The 24,680-nt window shown below is 40.3% G+C and overlaps 1 protein-coding gene across 1 annotated transcript in view; it reads left to right on the forward strand.

Annotated features, from left to right (window-relative positions):
• Nucleotides 1–2,826: 2,826 nt before the first annotated feature.
• Nucleotides 2,827–24,680, forward strand: part of LOC119658136 (NF-kappa-B essential modulator) — a 33,227-nt gene continuing 11,373 nt past the window's right edge. The window contains exons 1-9 of the mRNA XM_038065405.1: nt 2,827–2,987; nt 3,047–3,426; nt 16,804–16,906; nt 16,961–17,061; nt 18,537–18,567; nt 18,630–18,778; nt 18,834–18,962; nt 19,159–19,484; nt 19,601–19,643. Of these exons, the coding sequence (XP_037921333.1) occupies nt 3,067–3,426; nt 16,804–16,906; nt 16,961–17,061; nt 18,537–18,567; nt 18,630–18,778; nt 18,834–18,962; nt 19,159–19,484; nt 19,601–19,643 (1,242 nt within the window). The 5' untranslated portion in view covers nt 2,827–2,987; nt 3,047–3,066. The remainder of the gene's footprint in view (nt 2,988–3,046; nt 3,427–16,803; nt 16,907–16,960; nt 17,062–18,536; nt 18,568–18,629; nt 18,779–18,833; nt 18,963–19,158; nt 19,485–19,600; nt 19,644–24,680) is intronic.

Raw genomic sequence — 24,680 nt, forward strand, 5'->3', positions numbered from 1 at the left:
GCGGACGTCTCCAATATGAAATTTACTGTGGTGCCATCTGCTAGTCGCCCTCTATGGTTCTGAATGCTGGCCGACTATAAAAGACAATGAACGATACTTCGCGGTAATGGTGACAAAAATGTCGCGCTGTACTAATGGCGTAACACGCTATGGTCACCTCTGAAATAAGGACAACCACGATTGGTAGGGGCTGCACCGATCGTGGAAAAATGGGTCTTCGATGGTATGGACATTTGATTTTAAAGCTTCGCGATCCAGATCAGGCCTTTGACCGAGCAAAATAGTGAAACCAATACCTATTACTTAGTAAAAATTAAAAAAACTTATTAAACAGACGACCGTCGGACTAAAGAACATTATTACATTAACAAGACGAGAAACCAGGAGCTGAATGCTTCAGGTATGAAAGGCTTTGTGTGTTTTTTTTATGAAAACATTTAAGTGACCATTTGTTGCATTAGTCCCTAGCACATAATATGTATGCATATAATATGTCAGACTATCCACTTTCGTGTGCTATTGATATTCGAAGTCGTAGCGACAACTTTGAACAAACTATAACTTTGTTAGTAATAGTGCGATTTACTCCAAACTTTATAGGATTATTCTCTATATTATAGCATGCTGCAAAATTTTATAGTTCTAGGGTGAACTTAAGCAGGATTCTGCAATCAACTACTAAAAATTATAGTAACATACTATTATTGACATTATTTGATTAGATGGTATGGAAGGTATTGCAGGGGCTAGGTACCGTATAGTGGCAGAAATTACCATTCTTCAGCCCCCGCCCTCCAACTTTGTGAAATAAATGTTAAAACTGAGACCAGTTTTGAAAAGTACTAAACGAGACCTAATTTTTGCTCAAAAAAAATTGCAACCCCCCTTTTAAACCGCGTGTCTGGATGATGGATAGCCTGTCGTAGCGGAGGAATTTATTATCGGGACTCGATGCCGAATACAGCTGTAAATGAGCATTTGAGTCAAATCAGGATAATCTCGGGCGGGCGCAATACTGACCACATTTCCACAGACAGTAAACAGATTTTAATAAGGTTTTGTTTTAGGCAAACCCTTAAAAGAGCGTTGGCCTGTCCAAAATGAATTTTGGGATTTCACGAACAATGAATGTGAAACATACACTTTTAGAAGACCCGTAAAAAAAATGTTTGCCACAATTACACATTATACTGGGCCTGATAAAAAAATTCATCAAAGCCATACTACTTTTCAATATATGCATAAAATTATTCCAAGTATTTCGGGCCTAAAATTAAAAGCTGAAATTTTTGTAGGTCCACATAAACCTTGTTGACTTATTAGCAACCAGCAGTAAAACTCTTTTAAAGTATATGGTTTCCATTTACAAACGAATATTTTTTCCTGAAAACTTGCGTGCAGACAGTGACGAGGGGCTCCACCAAGATATTAAAATGTTTGAAGGCATATACAAAGGTTTCTGAGTCGGAAGTATATTAGGAAACCACAGCTGCTGTATCTTAAAAGAATTATATCAAGAAAAATCATAAGAAAAAGGCTAAATTTATACATAATTTTAGTTTTTCCATTTCATGCTATTTAATTAATGAACTAAACATGATTGTTTTTAAAATAATGTTACCTTCCTGAGTGGACAATTAATAAAAAAAAAAGTCATATTTTGAAGTATAAAAACCGAGTAAACTTGCCTCAGAGAAAAACATTTTATACGGCAAATTAACTTGGGAAAAATTTGACTATTCTCTAATTTTTTCACTAAATTTTGCAAGCATAAATAACTCAAAGAAATTGGGTACATAGTCAACACAAATATATAGCTTTATGTCTGGTTTGTTATGCACGACCTTTCCGGAGTTTGCCCCATAATTCCACACATGATCAAGTTGTCGCGCGTCAGACTGAAAAAGTGGCTGTCCCACCCTAACCCGCTGATAAAAAATCTCGCTAAACGGAATGCATTGTTACGCGGGCAGAGGTACTACGTGTCAGGGCTGACTCTCCTCTCGGGCAGTAAGTCTCCTCTCAACCATCACGCCTCCCCTCCTCCTTCATCCCCTCCTTTTATCAAAGCTCCTCCCAGGACTTTCACAGCATGCTAAAGTCCAATATTCTGGCAGTCAATCCCCGCGCAGGTGTAGATCACCTTTTATTATTTTTCTTTACTTAGTCCAGATTAAGACAATAGACACTAATTAGCCTGTACATAATGTAATACCTCCAACCATTAACTTCTTCCCTAAATTAAGGTCCCTCCTTCTACCAATTAGGCTCCACAATACATGGTCCGCAATCCCACAGTCCTCTTCATCCCTCCCGCCTTGGGTCACTGTCCTTGCACAGGTCCAAATCGAGTAAAAGGTAGCCCTTTCTCAGAATGCTACCACCATTGAGAAAGGACTGCGCTTTACTCCAATTCCATCGATCAATCCTGTCCACCGGTGCCTAAAAACTCCCTTTTTCCCGTTTATCAGTACGGAGTAGTATTTTGTGTTATGTTTGCTTATTGTAAGTTATAAATTATTCTTAGGTTTAAGCACATGTTAAGTCAAATGAGCACTGACACGCACCACCTTTTCACTTTACAACATGTAACCAGTTAGGCCGGATATTTCCGTAGGTTACCGTTACATACTTAAGTAGTCACGCTTGAGCTTTTAAGTTATTATTCTTTTTGTACCGCACATGTATCTCTTTTCTTCGGACAATAAATAAATCTGAAATCCGAATCTGGTTTGTTTTGCCCAACTTTTCCCACCAGGTCCAGTCGCACTAAAACTCCATGGTTGTGTTCAGCTGACATTTCCATTGTTTTCTTTTCATTCCCCTTCTTTTCGTCAGTCAGCTGTTCGGTTGTTTTTCTCTTGTGACATTTGATTTGTTGACAGCGAACGGGGTGGTCGGTGAATAATATCTTCCGCGAAAGGCTTATTGCGTTATAAGTGAAGCGATTACAGCAGGCTTGCCACCGGGAATACCCTAAGACTCAAGTGAGTAGTTTTTCGTTCAACTTCCATTTTGGGTATTGTATTCATCGTTTAATTTTCAGTATTTTGAGTTTTCTGCAAGATGTCCGATGAGGAGTCTTTTGTCATTTTGGGGTCTACGCCAACCCCATCGATGGAGGCGTACTCGAGCTTTACAGATAGCGCCGAGTTACCGAGAAGCAGTGGGAGATATAATACTGTCGCCGGAACTTCGGAAAATTCAGTTTCGGAAACATCATTGTCTATAAACTCTGCTAAATGCGTCCCTGCAGAGAGCAACACCAATGACGAACCGGATCAAGGTCCACAGACGGCCAAAAGTACTTCCCAGCCATGCAGCCCGATTAAAAGTATTGGGATAACATCCCTTGGGGAAAATTCCTTGCCGGAAAGTATAGCCAGCAAATATCTCCTTGGGAAAGTTGGCGAGGACGAAATGAAGGTAAGTGGAAATAGGAGTTGCTTTGTGTTTGGTGTTTAGGAATTTAATGCACCGAGATTTGCTTGTTTGGTGGTCGGCAATGCATTTTCACCGATGAGTCACCACGGAATCTAATCTTTGACTGGACATCAGCATACTTGACGAAAAATATGCTCATCTAGCGGTTGTGTATGAATGGTAGTCACGCTGCCTGATAGTCATGTTTGCAAGATATCGGGAATGTTATCTGTTCACATTCAAGTTGAGAAACTTTCAAATAATTGTTGTGTCAGGCCAGGGACTTAAGTCTTTGACTGTGGTGCAAGTCTCCGGTCTGCCTTACGCCGAATTCTGAAGTAAGCTCCGTGACGGTTGTATTTGGATTGATGAACGATGCTACACGACATATTTCGCTAAAACCTACTGGAATATTGCTTTGTGTACACGTATTTGCAATATATGCATACTGAAAACATTATTGAGATTTCTCTAGCTTAGGCAAATGTTTCCGTTTGACTCGGACAACAAACCAACAGATATGTTTCCGATATTAGGCAGATAAAAGCGTGTCCGTGTCGGGCAAATGTATGCTTTTGTCTCAGACACCAAATAGACAAATGTTTCCATTTAATGGGACTTGCCATCCACAGAGTTCAAATCTAGCAGCTATACAGGCCCGAAAGCTGTGAGACCATGCACCGATCGCTTCACGCACGGTATGATGCGGTATTTCTCGAGCTGCACGCACGATGCTGGCCTCCAATCGGTGTAATTCGATCGCAGGCAGTCTCCTCTAACTTATTCCAGAGGATTCAAATCTGGGCTGCCTGAGGCCCATTCATTCGCGGTTATGAAGTCAGCAACCTGCACCGCTAATCACTGCTGAATTATCTTGGCTTTGTGAGCGGAGGCCGAGTCCTGCTGGAAGCACCATGGCTTTCCCGCATCCAGCATCCTCTAACATCTTTGCGGCCGGTCTCGCAGAAATGAATATCAGTTACTCCGTGATATGAGACGTCCCACCATACCATGACACAAGTCGGATGGGGACGACGTTGGACTCGCGAAGCATTTTCTTTGGCTTCATAACAATTGTGAGCATATAGTCGATCATTTTGTCAGTTGAGGTGAAAATTTCTTCATCAGAAAATAGAATTTTGCGATATTTTTTACCGAGAAATCGTTGCAGAAGAGCAGCACACCGAGTTCTCCGTATTTCCTTCAGTTTTGGCGTTAACATATGGCTAACGGACCGAGATCTTCTCGTAAAATACGACTCATACTTCGACTTGAAACGCCCATTTCCGCCGGCATTCGTTTCTGCTTGCGGAGAGGATTGCGACGAACACGCTCACGCACATCATGCACGGCATTCAGGTGACGTACGAAGCACGGGCGCCCCTCCCGCGGTCTGTCAACCAGATCAGCTGCTTCATGGTATCGAGTTAATGTTCGTTTACTGGCAGCCTTTTTAACAAACTCTGAATCTTTTACGGCGTATTCCCACATTGGTGCAAAACAATAATCGCAATTCTTTCACGCACTACTGACCTTCGGAACCTGAAAGTCTGACGAAAAGGGGTTATGGGTAGGTACTTCCCGTGCGCAGTGCTACCAGTTTCGGCGGCCTAACATTTCTCGCTATACGCATCGACTGGCAGAACTTATGGCTATACTATGTACATATAAATAAAATGTTTACTTTGGTTGTGCTGTCATAGGCGTTTTACCATGCCATAGATGGAATATCTAATATGCTGCTGACTGACTGAAATATACTTATTACCGTTTTGTGTACAGCAAAACATTAAAATCGATTCAATATGTGTTGAATTTAAATCCATAAAAAGGACAAAACTGAACAGTGCAGATCTGCCAACGCCTCAGTGCAGCTATACTGAAGTACTCCATTCACATGCGACTACATGCCCCTGAGCTAGCCACACTTAGCATGGATGGGTTCTTTCAGATATCTTAACTCCCTCAAATAATTTACAACACCTTATGTTCACCATAGTGGATCATTGATTCATAAAAATTTAGAAAATCTGCGAGAATCAGATCAGAGATCATTACAAAAATTTGTCGGTTTGGAACCTGTAAAACTGTGGTGGCAATAGTGTGATCTCACAGTAGTTTACCCTGCCGCTGAAATGCGTTTCACCTTCCTCTATGACTTCCTGAGACATCCGCATTCCTCCTCTGCTGTTCTACGCCAAATGCTTTTTGGACGAACCACTCCTAGGCCATCTTGGATAAGTGGGTTTCACTGCATGCCAGCAATCGAATTGTGGCCTCTCCTTAATGTGTGACCTATTCACTGCCGCTTATGCCTTCCGATCACATCGCCCACGGGTGACAGTCCTGTGCGGCCACCAAGTTCTTCGTTTGTAATAGTACCAGGTCAGCGTACTTCGATGATATATCGCAAACTGGTGTTCACTTACAGATGGCTTGTCGACTTTGAATTCCAGTGGAATGCACTTTCCATATAGCAACACGGAAAGAGTGTTAACTCAGAACACTCGAAATTTGATCTTGGGGTTGAGGCGACTGCATTTCCAAATTTTAAACAAGGCAGCGAAAGCAGAGCGCTGTTAATACGTCGAACGGCAACCAGTTCAACTTCCTAGATATACGAATGGATCGACGCTTTCAGTGTTCTGTCCGCTAATATAGATAGGAATTATTCTACCCGTCAGACTGAGAACCTTAGTTTTGTTCGTGTTTATATTCAGTCCGACTCTATTTATCTCTCTTTCCAAATCCAGAGCTATTTGGCCAAGGTCTATGATCTGGTGAGAGAGCAAACATATCTCATCAGCATAGTCGATATGTTTGAGGAAAGATGTCATGGTCCATTGAACCTCACGTCCTCCGGACAAGACAACGATAACAACAAGAAATAATATCGGCGACGAAATGCAACCCTGGCGGACTCCCCTTTGAACATTAAATTCTTCTGAGATTTTACCTCACGCCGGATATTCTCGAGTGCTTTTTCGAAATCAGTGAAGAACAAGTGAAGCGAAGATCTGAACTCCGCACTCTGTTCCAAAATGATCCAGTGGGTGTTGGTGTGGTCAACGCAGGAGGATCCAGAACGAAATCCTGCCTGCGATGGCAGCGAGCACGCAGATGCTTTTCCAATTGTCGCACTCAAGATGGGGGAGCAGCCACTCGCGAATAAGGGGAACTGATAAAGGGAAATCGGTATTCGGCTTACGCCATTCTTTGACTTTTATATCACTGCCAAACTGATTAGGCTTGAATTCATTTGCAAAGATGACATCACGCCAGAAAATTTTGTTTTAATTCGTACTTTTTCGCGAACTGGAGACACGGTTTATTTCGGCAAAACGAATCAATGGTTTGCGCGGTGTACCTGATCTTTCTTGTCGCTCTTCGTAAAGTGGCGGATGATATTAATATATTTATTCTTTCATGAAATTCAGTAGCCAATCATGACGCGATTTGTAACTGAATCCAGCGTTTCTTACTATTCGGTTAACTGCTTCGGCTGCTTTCTGTGGAATGAAAGCAATGCGATTTTCCGTCCGAAAAAGCCGTACGCTCGGAATTATGAGTTTTCCAGTCGAAATCTCGAGAATTATGTTGACTTTTACGCGCTATTTTCTAATACACACAATTTGTTCCTGTACTGACTCATTCATAATTATCCACACGTTGGATTACGCATGCTATCTTACTCGTTCTTACGTGTTCACAGATTAATGAAACACGCCATTTCATCATCGTTTCGTATTTAACTCGTTCCAAGAATATATTTATTTGGTGTTTAAAAATTAATGTCTTTCACTGTATTAAGTCGTTGTAATTTTGTTAGGGTTTAGAGAATCAGATTGGCACCATTCACATAGCGTTCGTTCATCTCTTTCGGCAAACCAATAAGGTTTCTGATAAGACCTATTTCTATTAAAGAACCAATAACAAGTGGTCAAATAAGTTATGGAACCTCATGCGATATTTTGCTGACAGCGTGACATAATTTGTTCAATTTCACATTTCCGAAATCCGTTACGAAAGCGTGTAGGAAATTCTAGCTTACAAGCCACGAATTTTGTCTTATCTCCAAAGCAAATGATTTTGTTTATTCATCACTAAGAATGTCGCCTTATAAATACACACAAATGAATAATTTTATTCTTGTGTTTTGGGTTTATCCCCAACACGTATGACGGCACATCTGTCGACAAATAGTTGATTCGTCTATCAAATGCACTCACAAAACTGAAGAAGAATAAAAATAACCATAATCGATTAAAATGTATTTTAGATAAACTCAGTAAACAATGATTTATATTGTGTATGTGTTCAAAGATATTCAGAGAACACAATTTAATATTAACGAACATTAAAGTCCTTGCAAATATACCTTATTTGGCGACGTATCTCTTCGTCCTGATTACTTCACGCAATCTCTTTACCATGAGCACTCTACCATCAACAGTTCTTTTAATGATTTTTACTGGCAATTCGAATGGAATATAATTTTGATTCTTTGCATTTGGTTGGTGCAATTGGTTCAAATCGGGGATTCTATGTCGGCGTTTTCAATTGAATAATTGACGGCTCTCTATTTGGGATCGTTAAGTTGTTAGAAAGGAAGCTTTCCGCAGTTTCCAACTTTTCCACATCTATATTGATTCAGGCCTTTTGATAGAACAAAATGGCGAAACCGATCACAACAGGCCGGTCCCCGCTTGTGAATGGGAAAAAAAGAAATAGTGATACATTCGGATTTAGGAATTGTTTAAGGTCTCCTTATTAATACCAAATAGTAAAAACTCGTGAAATTATATTTCGATTTTTGTCCATAATGTTCCGTAGGGTATTTATATGATCAACCCAGGAGGATCCAGAACGAAAATCAGTCTGTTTTCTGTCAATTAAGTTTTCGAGATGTCTTTTAATGAATTCCAGGATAGTTTTAGGTGCTGAAAGTCAAGGTGTCCTTTATAGGAATTTTAACAATCATCCTCTTCTTTTATTTCTCGAATTTCTAAAATTTACGGATAAAGGGAAGTAGCAACACTGCAGAAATTGCAAGGGGTACAAGAGAGAGTTTTACGTGGAAATTATGACGCCCAGCGGCTTTGCACCGCTTGAGTGCATAAATAGCCGAGATGATTTCAGTTCTGTTCGTTGAACCAGTTCGTATCCGCATGTTACGGCGACTAGCCATTTTGTCCATGAGAGATAATGGGATGTTATACGATTGAAAACCATAATGAAGCACTCCTTCATCGTGGATAGCTCGTCGTTCACCGTTGACACTCTTGACCAGACCGTCAAAAGATTTGTAACCACCTAACCAATGCCCAAAATATGAGAGTATGTTTTCTTTTCTTTTTCTTCAGCCTTTGTCCCGTTCACAAGCGGGGTCGGCTCGTCGTGATTGGCTTCGCCATTTGGCTCTATCGAATGCCTGATCTGGGTGCAATTTCGAGGCTTTCAAATCCCCATCCAGCGTATCAAGCCACCGTTGCTTAGGTCTGCCTTTTGGTCGTTTACCATCGACTTCGATGTTCAGACCAATCTTTGCAAGTGAATTCTCGTTTGCACGAATTGCATGACCATACCATCGAAGACGCCTCTCTCGCAACTTTTCCACGATCGGTGCAACCCCATAACGATCGCGGATATCCTCATTTCGGATGTGATCTAAACGTGTGACGCCACTAGTCCAACGTAGCATCTTCGTCTCCATTACCGCGAGACGCCGTTCATTGTCTTTTATGGTCGGCCAACACTCAGAACCATAGAGAGCGACTGGACGGACAACATTGCGGTAAATTTTAGATTTGAGACGTTCGTTGATACGTCGATCACAAAGGACACCAGTTGTGGAACGCCACTTCATCCAGGTTGCGTTAATGCGTGAAGCAATTTCATAACGCAGCTCTCCATTGGCTGATAGCGTTGACCCGAGGTATTTAAATCGCTCAGATCTGGGCAGATCACTGCCGCTGACAGTGATTGTGCCTGTTTCATGGGGATCGGTCGTCAAAAATTCAGTTTTGTTTAAATTCAATCTGAGACCGTGTTGCATGAGGCGATCATTCCATTTTTGAACAAGTTGCTCGAGATCATTTTTGCTATCAGATGCTAGGAAAACATCATCTGCATAAAGCAGTGTGTAGGGCGCTGGACGTTGGATATCCCGTGTGACGGTGTCCATAACAAGGACAAAGAGGAGTGGTGAGAGGGCACTTCCTTGATGAACTCCAACAGAGACACGAAGCGGTTTTGATACACCCGCCATACTTCGAACTTTACTTTTCGGATCGTGGTAGAGCAATTGAACCCAGCGCACGAGTTCTTCTGGCACGAAGTGTTGTCGTAAAGCATACCAGATGAGTTCGTGTGGTACACGGTCAAACGCTTTCTCTAGATCCAGAAAGGCAATGTAAAGAGGGCGATGCTTCTCACGGTGTTTCTCCATGAGTAACCGCGCAGCGTGTATTGCGTCAGTAGTTCCGCAGTTCTTGACAAATCCGGCTTGATTCACGGTTATTTCAACGATTTCGCGAATACGGTTGTCAAGAATGCGTTCAAAAATCTTCATGGTATGGGAAAGTAACCGGATCGGACGGTAATTTGAACATTCTGCTGGACTACCTTTCTTTTTCCATATTGGAACAGTGGTACTTTCTTGCCAGTCAGATGGTGTTCTTCCTTCCTGAATAACCCGGTTAAAGAATTCACTCAGCCACGGTGTTGGGTCCCAGCTCTTTGCTTTCCAGAGCTCAGATGCGATGTCGTCAGGTCCTGTTACTTTCCCCGATTTTATTTGTTTTATTGCCTCCTCGACTTCAGTTGCGCTGACTAGTGGAACTGCTCCAAATGTCGGCAATGACTGTGGAAGTGGAGGATGAGCAAATTCTTCAGTTGAAATCTGCTCGAAGTATTCTCGCCATCTATCCGTCGCGGCTCGACGATCAGTAAGCAAAGTACCGTTCTTGTCATTAACACAACAGAAATGTTCGATATCCTGTGTGCGTTCATCACGGCTTTTAGCAAGTCGGTACAGATCTCTCTCGCCATCCCGAGTGTCCAGTTTATCGTAAAGATTTTTGAAATGGTTCGCTCGGGTGACAGCGACCGCTTTCTTTGTTTCCCGGTTGGCATTCTTATAAATTTGCCAATTAGCAGGCGTTTTATCGTCGAGAAATTTGTGGTAGAGGCGTTTCTTTTCACGGACCTTCATTTCAACGTCATCATTCCAAACCCATGTATCTCGGTTGATGTACCGCTTACCCGGCTTGGTGACCCCGAGGGTTGCAGAGGCCGCTTTGTGGATCGTGTCTTTCGTTTGGTTCCATGATTCTTCCACATTCGTAATGGTTGGCAATCGTATGAGTGAGACCGTTTCTTCGTTCTTCTGACCAAATCGCCACCATTTAATGCGCGGCGGGCCAGTGCGTTCCTCACGCCGTTTTATCGGTGGCTTAATTCGCAGGACAGCAATCAACGGCCGATGTTGAGGTGCGATGGTCTCATAGGGAACGACTTTGCAATCAGTGACAGTGGTAAAATGTTGACGTCTTATGAGAATATAGTCGATTTGCGTTTTATTGTTCCCACTATAAAATGTGGGAAGATGAGACAATCGTTTGATGAACCATGTATTCATAAGTACAAGGTCATGGGTGTCCGCAAAATCGATTATACGCTCGCCACCTTCGTTGCGCGCTCCGAACCCCTTTCCCCCATGGCACCTGTTACCGTCTGCCTTTTCACCCACATGACCATTAAGGTCGCCGGCAATGATTATGTAATCGTCAGCAGGCACGTGACAAGTCTTTTCATCGAGAAGTTGCCAGAAGGCATCTTTCTCGGCATCAGGTCGGCCTGTCTGTGGTGCATACGCGGTGAAGAAGTGAATAGTGCGATCAGCTGATATAATGGTGAGCTTCATCAGCCGATCATCAAATCGTTCGACTTCTTTAATGGCATCACGGAAACCCTCTGAGATGGCAATGCCAACACCATATTGAGTGTGTGGGTTACCAAAATAGAGAAGTTTGTAGCCATTTTTACCGCGTTCGCGTTCAATGTTGCAGCTTTTGGCACCAGCCCATCGGGTTTCGTGCAGAGCGCAGATATCAGTGCGCCCTTTTCCGAAGGCCTCTTGCGAGTTCCTCCGTTTTTCCAGTTAGGGTACCAACATTTAGCGTGCCGTCACGTATTTGTTTTGTTCGTTGTGTTCGGACTAATTTACTTACGTCCTGACGCCGTCCATGCGTCAAAAACCCTTGCCTATTTCTCGACAGGACTGGGGCCCGTCCTGCCGCGTCGACTGAGGTGGACGCCCTAGCATTTCTCCGAGGCCTGTGACTTAATCCGATCATCATGTTTGTAACGACATTCTATGCATTTTCTTGGTCGACCTGTCGCGGGGCCTGTCACCAAGAGAGATCAGGTAGGATTTAGCATAGTAGAATAACTCCAACTATACTCTATTTATCTCTTTCCCTGATCTCAGCATTTTATTTTTGTTTTACTGAGGATAGTACAGAGTACGTTGCCTCAAACCCTCCTCCTTTACCTGGGCTTGGGACCAGCATACTATGTTAATAGCATGGCGGAGTTAATATGAGAGTATGTTTTATGGATACAGTTAGCATTAGTCCTACATCGGCTTCACGCCTACTTCCAAGTACACTGATGAACTTTTTCAGAAGCGTATAAAATCTTAAAATCTTTATCCCTTTTACTCACCTTCACTTACAACCTTTTCGGCTTAACAGCAAATATTATCAGACCGAGTAAAGTTACATCCTAAGACGCTCAGGTGTAACACGGCCATTTAGATTACATTAACTCTTCCACGAGTTCGACTTGCCCTTACTCTGGTGCAATCTATAATAACCAGCGCTTCTTTATTTTTGCTCAACAAAATTTCGTATCCGAACAAATAAACAGCCCTAATTAAGCTATTGATTAGAATTGCCCGAAATCTAATTTTCGTGGCTGTATCCATAATGTATGACTTTTCTTTTTCAAACCGCAACACGTAATTACCATCTAGAAACGAGCTGCTCACATATCTACTAAATCCATTGAGTCACTGATCATAGAAAGTTCAGTAGAATAAAATAAAGCTCTCATGAAATTGCGGTCACAATGGGCACTTTTCCACCATACATTTTGGGATAACTACTGACATATTTTGACACAACATAGTTTTTAAACGACGTCGTATCTATATCTGTTTGCTGCTGTATTTAGTCTCCAATTCAAAATCCACAGAGGTTAAGCTTTTTGCTTTCCCTTGCAGCGAAAAAACATGACAAATATAGACTCAAATTTACTAAAATCTGATTCTTATTCATATTCTAACGCTGAATTATAGACATGAAATGTTGTGTTTGTCGACTTGAAACTTTTCTTGACAATTCTCATCCAAGCAATTCATATTTGCCTAAGCGTGAGCTTTCAATTATGAAAGAATTGAGATTATCTTAACTGACACAGCATGGCCTCTTCGCTTTCGGAAATTAAAGGTCGCCAGCTGCTAAGTTTGTGTGCGCGTCACATTGCATGTGTCAGATCGTATCGGTAAAATGGGGGAATCCCCAGTTTATATTGGAGTTCTGTATTTATGACAATCACCAGCACAGGCAAAGATGCGTGTGGCATTGCATCGACATTTTTATTGACGAACTACTGCGAAAACTTTTCTAATAAATCTATTCGAAATATAACTTACAAAAAGAGTTTATTTCTGCAAACTTCACTCGATCGGTTAGTGATGTCTTTTGATTTCACTGGGAAAAAAGAATGGCCCTGGTACTCACCGTGTAGTTGGCGATTATTCATTGCATTTCTGACTATTTTCATTTGCCTGGCGGTGGGGGTCTGCAGAGGCATAAGGATATATTTACATAACTGGTTAAAGGTTAGTATTGCTTGGACTATTTTGTTCTTAACTATTTTCTTTCAGATTACTTTCTTTTGTTTTGCAAATTGGGTGAAAGCGTTTTTTTTTTAATCCAAGTAAAAGGTGAAGAGATGAAGGTGTTCAGGAACCTTTGGCGTGCTTCCTTTTTTTAGAATTTTATGTTGAAAGTGCTTTGCTTACAAATTTTGTCTTCTAAATATCTACAAATTGAAAAATTCTTTATCGGGATGTTAAATATTAGTGAAAATTTATTCATTCGCATATACAGTGGCTCCCCGCTTATTTGAATAGTGCGTTTTTAAAATTGTTGTTGCAATAGTCCAAAAACTACAATATCAAAAAAGTTTTAATGCCATTTTAGAGAAGGGAGATAGAGTTTAATTAGAAAATTTTTATTTTTCAAAACAGAATTGTGTAAAAGCTAGAAAACGTGAAAACCAAAAAAAAAAGTACAATATTTTAGATCACAGCTTATTTAATACAGTTTCAAATTATTGTTAGATGAAACGTGTGCTAATAATTATTATTTAGTTTGGTATCCTTTCGCTTTAATAACAGCCTGGAGTATATTTGACATTGAGTTAACCAGCTTTTGTATAAAAGCTGGAGTAATATTTTGCCATTCTATTAGCAAGGGTTTCTTGAGGTCTTTCTTATTCGAAGTCTTAATTATAATAATCGTTAGCGTGGCTATCCAATTAGATCAGTTTGCATTACCCTGTAGGAGGCAATGTGGCCAACATTGCGTACGCCCGAGATTATTTCCCTGATTTGACTCTAGTACCCATCCACAGCTGAGTCAACTAGTATCCGACGTCAAATCACGATACAAATCCCACTGCCAACAATGAAATTTGAACTGCGACCTTCCGTATGACAGCTTTATGCTCTAACCGCTAAGCTATACTGGCACTTCGAAATCGTATACTTCCTTATGTTGTCTAAAATTGCCAATAAATTTTCAATGATGTTTATATCAGGAGACTGTGCTGGTGGTGAAATAACGTACGAGCAGTTCCAAATCAGCAGAGTTTGCATATTTCCGGACTTGTGCTTTAGATCATTATCTTGGTAGAAGTGGAAATCCTCCTTTACGCTTTTCGGCGCATTTACATACAGTACATTTTTTTTACTATATCCAGGTAATGTAAATGCATTACATACATTGTCCTCCCAATGACAACTAAACTACGAACTCCGGTTGCGGACCCAATGCATAACGTGATCATCCCCACACTTCACAGTTGTTTTGAGGTTCTCTTTGTTCAACTTGGTATTTGCTTTATGCGAGTCATAAGATATTCCGACATTCCCGAAAATGAACCTCACCAACCAACTTCGGAGCAAATAGCTTGAGGTTTACTTTGATTTTTCGGATAATTCAACGCTCGTCTAGCTCGCGAAAAATTGTTAGACGGCTATCCTTGAAGAAGAGACCACTTGAAAATAGTTGTACTTAGGGTCCTAAAATTACTCAAAGTGTTATATTATAATACCCAAGCAGGACAAAAAAACTCGTAAAACATCAAAAGACTATCAAAAAAGCTGTGACCTGAAACTCGGCAATACCCACAACATCTGTCCTGCCCTGACTCCCCTTATTCGAAACTCGTTTATTGAATATGGACCTACAGATCGGAATTTTAAATTTTTCGATAAATCAATCTCCTAGTTTCGATATTAATGATGTCAAATTAAAAACAGTGACTGTTTTGATCCAAAATCGCCTTTAAATTTTCAATCACATTGAGATCAGATGACTGTACTGTTTCGTTAAGTAAGGGCAATTCTAAATGAGCCAAGATTGGACAAAGCTAAATTTACGGTATGGTTCATCGCTATAACAAAACCAAAAATCACCAAAAATTGCTATAACAAAATCAAAAATCAATCATCTACAGCAAATGTCTTTTCAATATGTTAAGGTATGTAGTTTTGTCCGTAGTAGTTTATAGAAACTGAAAAGCCTTAACACAGGCTGGTGACGCACTCCCATGTTTTACGGTCGAGTTTAGATTTTTATTTTGCAGCTATTCATTTGGCACTGCACATTAGATTAGCCGTGGGAGCAGAAAATGTTAAATTTGGACTCGTTCGTGAATATGACATAGAACCTTATCCATGCGTTGTTTTGCAAACAAAAGACGACTTTGCTGGTTCTTGTTAAGGTTTTGTGTAAAACAAAACCTTATTAAAATCGGTTTACTGTCTTTCTGTCACACGCATTTTCCTCGGAGACGGCTATAGCGATTGAAACCAAATTTTGTGGAAAGGTATATACACATTCAATGAGTTACATCCTTTTACGTCGAATTCAGGGGGGGCCCATACGTGCAGAAGGGGCGTTTAAATTTCTTTTTCACGAAATATAGTCATGTGGGGTATCTCGGCTAGAACTTTCCGAAACCGGTCTTAGTTTCGACACATGTTGGAAAGGTCAACGGGTCTATTCTCAGAAACTACCCAACCGAAAAATCGGAAAAAAAATCGGGAGGCTGCCAGAACATGGTGCCTGGGTCCCGAAATACCTTCCATACCGATATCTATTCAAATATAGTTAATAATAGTATGTAACTATGATTTTTAGTAATTCCCTGCAAGACCTCTCTTAAGTTAATTCTAGCACCACGAAATTTTGATTCGGCAAATTGTTTCTCCACTATAAAATTAACCCAACGCATCCTTAACCTCTTTGGCTGGTTTGTTAGCCGATGCTTGAGGATTTCCTTAACTTTTCGGACAATATATCGCGCGTCCGCTGCATTAAAACTTTTACTTAGAGCTCCTTTGTCGTTTTTGAAACTCTGTTCACATGCATAAACATGATATTATATCTTGAGTTGTAGAATCACTTAGACACACTATTTCCGCCATTTTCCGAAGCGAATGACCCTTTTTCAAATGGCATAGAACTAGCTCTCGCCATTCAATGCTGGAACGTTACCCCATTGTAATAAAGGACACTAATGAAATTTATGTACCATAATTCTTTTTATCCTTCTAGCTAGTCTAGAAATGAATATGATGCTATTTTTCTTTTACAAATGATGTCTATATACTTATATCTGCGAGTTTGCATTTAAACTGTTATTTCATTTTATTCAGAAGTTATGATCGCTTAAATTTTCTAACATGTGCTGGTCGAAATAAGCTGTGACCGACTGTATATCAATGAATAAGTCTTTACCTTAGGAAATTGAATCATCTTACAAAGGAATAAAAAATTTCCTACTAATTTTTTTTTTCGCGGAGGTGAGTGAACGAAATAGGGGATTCACTAATATTTAGTTCATTTGCCACTTCGCGATAATCAGTGGATTTTAGGTGTAATAAGTGATTGACGTTTTATGTCGCATACATTTCTGTATTTGAAGCAAAATTTCTCATTTGTTTGTGATCACGTTATTTATTTGCCAGGTCAAATTTTTATTAATTTAAAATAACTCCAACATTTCTTGTATTCTTCATAGATGTACGTGACAAGCATGTTTCCCACTACCGTGAGCAACAGTCTACAACCTAAAGAGGTCCAGGAGCTTCAGCAACTCATAGTCGATCATCATGCCTACAAAAGTAAGTGTGCCTTCCATAAACAAAGAATAAGAAATAATTTGGTTATTATTTTAGATCAAGTGATGATTATGAATACGAAACTGGAAAATTTGGTTAAAATAATAGAAGAAGCGAATAAACAGACACAATCGAAACATCAACAGGAAATTGATCAGGTAACCGAAGCTTTTTTCTCTTGTGTAAATACGAAAATATTATCTAATGTTTCATTGTTATATATATGATTGCCACTGACTCCTAAGTAGGACGTAGTGTGTCGCCGGTTTGCTAAAATGTGTTTCAGCTTCCTCCAATATTTCCCAAAACCTTGCATTCCTCCGACATTCTGCGGCTTATGTTTCTCGTCCGGGCCATTCGTTGACTATTCAAGATTGTGTATTCCATTGCATTCCTTTGCTCGTGGTTGACCTATCCACTGCTATTTTCTGATCAACACTTCCACACACAAACTTCTTTCTTCGAAATTGTCTCGCGGCAAAGCGCCCCGATGACACGACATAGACGCTTTCATAATCGCTTTCGGCTTGGAGGTGTCGAGTAACCATATCAGTCACTTTCCATATGCTGCTTCTATCCCATCTGGTATCACAAGGAGAATATTGGCGTGGAAAGTCGTTAATTTTCTAGCTGTTCTTTAATGTGATTTAGGATGATTTTAGCCACTATCTTTGCGTCGGCAACCGCAACTGCATATAATTCCTTAATCTGCTCATCATCGTGAATGCGTTTCGTTATTAGCTGGTAACAAACGACTAAATATATATATGTGGTGTTTCACTTAATTACACAAGGAATGCAGCAATACTATGTATTTTTATTATTTGCTGGTCAAATCAAGAATCCATTTTCAGATCATGATGATTTCTCTATATATTTTTTCCCCTATGCGGTGTTGTGCATGCTCGTTTGCGTATATGTCGGACTTAGAACAATTGCGTGTCTCCCCCCCCCCCCCCCTTTCGCTAAACATTACGTACTCTGGATCTTCTGGTATAGCAACGCGTCCGGGGCAGTTCGGGGAGAGTGTTTCCACTCTCCGAGAACTTAACGATTTATGTTGCTAGCGATCATGCCCTAGTTAAGCATGTTTTAGGTGCCCTCTAAACCCCTAAAGTTAAGTTTGTTGTCGATCATCACCCTTAGGTATTGGATAGCGAACTTCGAAATGTCCGTATGTCCGATTTCCATCTCAGCGGTGGTTTTTTCCTGCGATTCGATGCGATGTTTGTACATCACGTTTTCCGATCAGCTGGAGTCCGCCCGGCCCCAGGAGCACATAGTTCTCCCAATCTCTATCACGACCTCCATACCCTCTGACCACAGCCAAGTTATTTGCAATGCCGATGCTCGTAGAACCTTCTGGGAAAGGAAACACTTTATTATATATTATATTCGACAGCAGACAGTCCACTACACAGCCTTGTGATACTCCATTGATTTATGTGATCTCCTTAATAATGACTTATTTACAATTGTCCAGCAATTTAGATAAAGTTCTAGAGATTGTAATTAGTTCCAGATTATTGAATGATTCAAGATTATCTTTTGGGTCTTCAAAGATTGTCACTAAGCCTGAATGGTTGAATCACAAAGTCAAAGAAATAAATAAGCTTTTTTTATTTTTTCGTAGCTTCGTAAGGAGAATGACGCTTTAAAGCAAGGTTAGTACAAGATATCTTAGGCCGTAGTACAGTTACCTAATTACATTTTTATGACCATCCAGAGCTTGAATCACGAATAGAAGCAATCAAACTTAGCGAAGAAATGTTACAGAAGGATCAATTCGAACTTGTACAGAAAGTATCTGAGGGAAAATCTGTCATGAGCAATATAAGCGCGCATCTTGAAAAGCTTGACTTACAGCAGCATAACGTAAATATTTACTCTTTTAAATTGGATCTATTTTAATATAAAAATCATTTCTTAGATTTCGCTCCTAAATCTAAACGAAGGCGCTCCGAATGTGGTTCTTGACGATAACACGATCATGAAAATAAAGAGCCTGGAATTCAAGTTGTCGGAAATCAAAGCAGAAAATTTGGAATTGAAAGATATGGTTCGTAAATTATTAGATATTCAATAGTTTTCACTCTAGTTAAAACGTTTTCTTTCGAGATGTATATAAGCATTTCAGAAACAACTTGCTTGCTCATTCAATTTGGCTAGCATCTTATCATGTACGAAGAAACGAAGCAATAGCTTCCAAATAAGTTTTATGCACATACGTGTTAAAATTGTACCACTTTTTTCAGCAAAAAGTTTATATCGATGAAATAAATTGTCTTAAAGTCAATTTGACTGCGGCAGAGGAACTGTTGAAGAAAGCCCAAGTGGACATCAACACATTAAAGTGTAAAGATGTAGAGAAAAACGAATTATTCTCTCAATATGAAGAAGAGAAGAAGAAAATGAAACATGACCTTGAACTGTTCAAACAACAGTTGGAAGTATATCGCTCAGATTTTGAAATAGAGCGAACCGCACGAGAGGAACTAGCTGGTCAAAAGGATCAACTTCTAACGGATTTGAAACTATTGCAGAGGCGAAATCAACAATTGATTGAGGAGAATGAGAAACGGTAAGCTTTCTAAAAGTTATCTTAGATGCTCTGTTTAAGTCAAGTATATAATGGGTAAACTAACTGTATGCACCATTTTATTAATATTGAATTGAAATAATTTTCTTAATTTTCAGATTTCAAAACGTTTCTTCACCACTTCCAAGCTCTTCAGCAACGGTGAGTAATTTGCCATTACCTAATACATAGATTTGGTTTTATTCGTCTGGGAAAGTGAAATGAAACCTTACTTCTTCTTCAGCTTCTGTCCCATTCAGAAGCGGAGTTGATTAGCCCAGCGTTGAAAAATCTAGTTTTTCACTCAGTGCGCACCAATAATTGGTCCGCAATCTGTGGTGTTGCGGACGACATTCTTGCGGTCGGCAAAATCTATGCCGCACTCTGGCGTCCCAGACTTCTTTACATTTTTAAAAAATAGTGTCCGTTAGTAACTCAAATATCTCACTACCCAATAATTTCGTTTCTTTGATCGCCAAGATATCTTGTACTTGTCGACTTGTTTGATAAGTACTCTAAGAACACCAATTCTGAACAGAGAGTGCACATTCCGAGTTCTAAACTCCTAGTTCTTTCTAATATTTTGTTAGAAATTTCTTGTTTATTAGAATCGATTCGATATCTGTCTGTCTGTCACACCCGATTTATTCAGAAACGGCTAAACCGATTGTCACAAAATTTGATGAAAACGTGTAGTCTGTGAACCCACTTTCTGTTGAGTTTAAGGGGAGAAACAAGAATATGCGCATGTGGAATATCAAATGAAAGGGCTCAGTTAGTACTTTTCGAAACTGGTTCCAAATTTGGTATCGGGTGAAATGTAGAAGAGTGAAGGCTCAAAATATGACTCTCAAAAAGTGTGGCAAGTCTCGTTCTCAGAACCTATCCAAACGAAAAGTCTAAAATAAATCACAGTAGTGTACGTAAATGAAATCTAGGCCCCAAAATATATCCTGTTTCTGTACTTGCACAAATAAAATTAATAATAGTATATTGGCATATTTTAGAAATCTAGCCGGAAACCCCTTTAAATTCATGTTAGAAGTAAAAAAATTGACAGTGGTATAAAGCATAGCTGTGGGAAGATTGGCGGAAATCCAACTATTACTAACAAAGTTATAGAAGGTGAAACTTTCATTTTTTATTTGAAAGTAGAGCATTCTAAAACGTGTATGACGTCATCATAAAATATCAATTCGTCAATACCACAACAAAAGTGAGCTCATATCAATGGGGGGTCGCAGGGGAATATTTCGTTTTAGTTTTTTACTCAAGACAGAGATATATATCTGAGTGTAATTATGCGGTGTTTCCAACGATTAATTATTTGAAATAATAAAAAACTTCTTGTTAGCACTGATGAAGGGAACAAGTGGTTCCCGAAATATGGGTATTTGCAAGAATAAATATCTACACCAACGAAAAAGAAACAACAAGTTTTTTATTATTTCAGAGATATAACATATCGTTCAATAAGTCCCGGGACTAGCATAGAAATGGCGCTAATAATGCCATTTATATACCAAGGTTCAGAAGTACCAACCTTCAGATAAGATGTGTCAAAATTTGATGTAATTCGAAGCATAACCAAGAAAGCTATAGTGGTTAAACTGACGCTACCTTTGCAATCGTGAAAAAAGGGACCAAAACGAGTTTCGAGTGTTGATAAAACATTGTTTTTTAATGGGGAAAAAACACTGTTCAAGCTCAGCAATGACTTGAAAAACGTTATCTGGACTCTACTCCGTCGAAAACAACTATTTGTCGGTGGTTTTCGACGTGAAACGCGGTCGTGCTGATACAAATGATGCGGAACGTTCGGGTCGGCCAAACGAGGGAGTAACTCCCGAAAACATCAAGCAAGTATTGAAAATCGTGATGGGTGACCGCAAAATGAAAGTGCGCAAGATAGCTAAGATGGTGAACATATCAACTGGTAGTGCATTTACTATTTTGCACCAAAAATTGGCTATGAAAAAGGTTTTTTTCAAATGGCTGCCGTGTTTGCTCACAATGGAACAAAAGCAACAACGTATCAATGATTCGGAAAGGTGTTTGGCACTGTTTACTCGCAATAAACAGGATTTTTTGCGTCGATATGTGACAGTGGGCGAAACATGGATTCACCATTTCACTCCGGAGTCAAGTCGGCAGTCAGCGGAATGGCGTACGACCGGTAAAAGCCGCCCGACCCGAAGGGTCCAAAAACACAACAGTTGGCCGGCAAAGTGATGGCGTCCGTATTTTGGGATGCGAATGGTATAATTTTCATTGACTACCTCGAAAAAGGAAAAACCATCAATAGCGACTACAACATGGTGTTATTGGATCGTTTGAAGGCCGAAATAGCGAAAAAAACGCCCACACATGAAGAAGAAGAAGTCATCTTTCATCAAGACAACGCACCGTACCACAAGTCAATCAAAACGATGACCAAATTCAACGAATTAGGCTTCCAACTGCTTCCTCATCCTCCGTACTCGCCGATGCTACTCAAAAAGATGCTCCAGGGAAAAAGATTTGGCTCAAATGAGGAGGTGATCGCTGCTACTGAGGCTCATTTTGAGTCAAAAGACAAATCGTTCTACAAACATGGCATTGAAAAGTTAGAAAAGCGTTGGAATGATTGTATAACCCTTGAAGGAGATTATGTTGATGAATAATAAAGAATTTTGCCGATGAAATGTTGTTTTCATAGTTAGTCCCGGGACTTATTGAACGATGTGTTATATGTATTTATATGTACATATATGTTAATTAAGCTTTGGGATAGTGCCTAATGCAAATATATTTGTACATTAAACCAGTGCAGTGTATGTACATGTGTATGCTTTTGAGCACGAAGAAAATCGGAAATATGTGTACGATCAATTTATATACGTGTCTATATAATTCAGTATTCGGTAATAAGCAATGTTTGTTTGTTTAGGGTGTCTTTAATAAATGAAATGAAGGAATATTTTGCATTTTTAGCCAAATACGAGTGGAAAAGTGTGCGTAGAAAGTTTCTCACATAAAATGAACACGAAACTTTTATACCCGATCCACCAGTTTCCGGTATTCCGACTTATTTTTCGTTCTCATAGGCGTATTCGCGACCGGATCCGAGATTCGGTTTCGGGTTCCAAGACAATATCATACTGTAAACGGGTTGGTAACTCGTCTGTACCACAGTCCTAGAGGACCAGTTAACTCATCGTAGTTTACACAACAGTGTCGTTCACCCTATCTCGTCTGATGTTTGGCATTATCCAGGAGTTTCAAACTCAGAGGCGCGAGGAGGATTTGATAGTAGCGCAGCAGATGTTAAACCAGAGTGCATTATCCAAACACGTGTTAAAGATTACAGTGGCGATTTACAAATACCCTGAGACACTCCACTCTCTAAAAGTACTCAGAAGGGGAATCTATCAAGCCAACGCTGCTGCGACATCGGAAGCGGATGAATTGAGCAGTCGGCGCGAACCTCGAACCTGAACTAAGAAAAACAACCCCCATCAGCTGCGCTCTGCATTCTCTATTGGTATTTATTTGATTAAGAACTAAAAAATTGTTCGCAATTTGAAGAATTATACAAAGTGTATTCTAATAGTGAGATAAGACCGCACGGGTTTTCTCCAAGCTTAAACATTTAGAATTAATTTAGTTTTCAATGGAATTCCTGCCCACGTACCTCCATATGTATTGCGAGCAAAGTTCTTAATAACATATGAAGGAAAGTATCTTTTGATATAGGGATTAGTTATCCTGACTGGATGTCGGATACCAGTCGACTCCATCAAATCAGTAATAATCTCGGGCGAGCGCAATGCTGACCACATTGCCTCCTACAGTGTACTGTAGTGTATCGTTACGGTCTTCAATGAAATGCTCTAACACACTTCAAGGCCCTGATCTAATATGGATTGTTTCGTCAACGATTATTATTGAAGTGCCTTCTCCTGTTGATCATCCTTATTGCCAGCATTAATCGGTGAAATTTAGGCACAAACGCATCATGGTTCCTATAGTGTTGACTTTACATTCTACATGAATTCTGACAATCAGGTGAGAGTGAACTCTGAAGCCATCCACAACACAACCCTCCGAGACACCTATAAGAGGGAAATGGATGCCGCAATAACCGCAGTCAACAGAGGACCTGGCGATGAAGCATCAATAAATGATCTTCAGAAATCACCTGAAGAACGTTATCATGGATACGGCCACAAACATACTTGGCCCCAGCCGCAAAAGGAGTCTGAACGGCTGGTTTGACGATGAATGTAAGCTAGCAATGGAACGGAAGAATGCCGCATACCGAGTAATGTTGCATTCTCAAAGAACGCGGGCACGCGCAGAGACTTATCACGAACTCCGTCGAGCGGAGAAGCGACTTTACAGACGGAAAAAGGAAGCCTGGGAGAACCAACAAGTCTGTGAACTAGAAAAGTACAGGGAGCAACCGCACCAGGCGCAGAAGTTTTACCAACAAGTCAGCAGGATGAAGCCTTATACACCTCGATGCTCATCCTGCCGAGACAAAGAGGGAAATCTGATTTCCGACAGAATGGGCATATTAGAGCGACGGGTTGAGTACTTTGATGAACTACTGAACAACCAGAGCATCGGCGAGTTGGAGGTCCCGCCAACTGAATAGAGGTATCAAGTTGCTGAATACCATCTATAAGATATTCTCCGCTATCTTGCTAGGCCGGATAGCCCCATACGCCCAGAACATCATTGGCCCATACCAAAGAGGCTTCACTCCAGGCAAATCAACAACAGATCAGATTTTCTCTCTGCGGCAAGCGATGGCCAGGGTAAAACTGTACACGGCCATGAGAGAATTCGGTATCCCGATGAAATTAATAAGACTGACTAGGCTGACCCTGACCAATGTGCGAGGCCAGATAAAAGCAGCAGGATCACTCTCAAGACCATTCGATATCAACAACGGTCTGCCTTCATCCAGATCGAGCAGGCGGCGCGAGATCTTGGGCTGCACATCAATGAAGGCAAAAAAAATATATGGTGGCAACGTCAGCACCGAAGACGAATCAACCAACAACATCAAACCGCACTGGTCAAACACAAGCACGAAGAAAAATAAGGATAGGAGAATACAACTTTGAGACCGTTGACAATTTCTCCTATCTAGGGTCGAAAATCACAACCGATAACAACTACGATGATGAAATCCGCGCACGGTTGTTGTCA

Source organism: Hermetia illucens, chromosome 1, assembly GCF_905115235.1.
Source record: "Hermetia illucens chromosome 1, iHerIll2.2.curated.20191125, whole genome shotgun sequence".
NCBI classification, from domain to species: domain Eukaryota; kingdom Metazoa; phylum Arthropoda; class Insecta; order Diptera; family Stratiomyidae; genus Hermetia; species Hermetia illucens.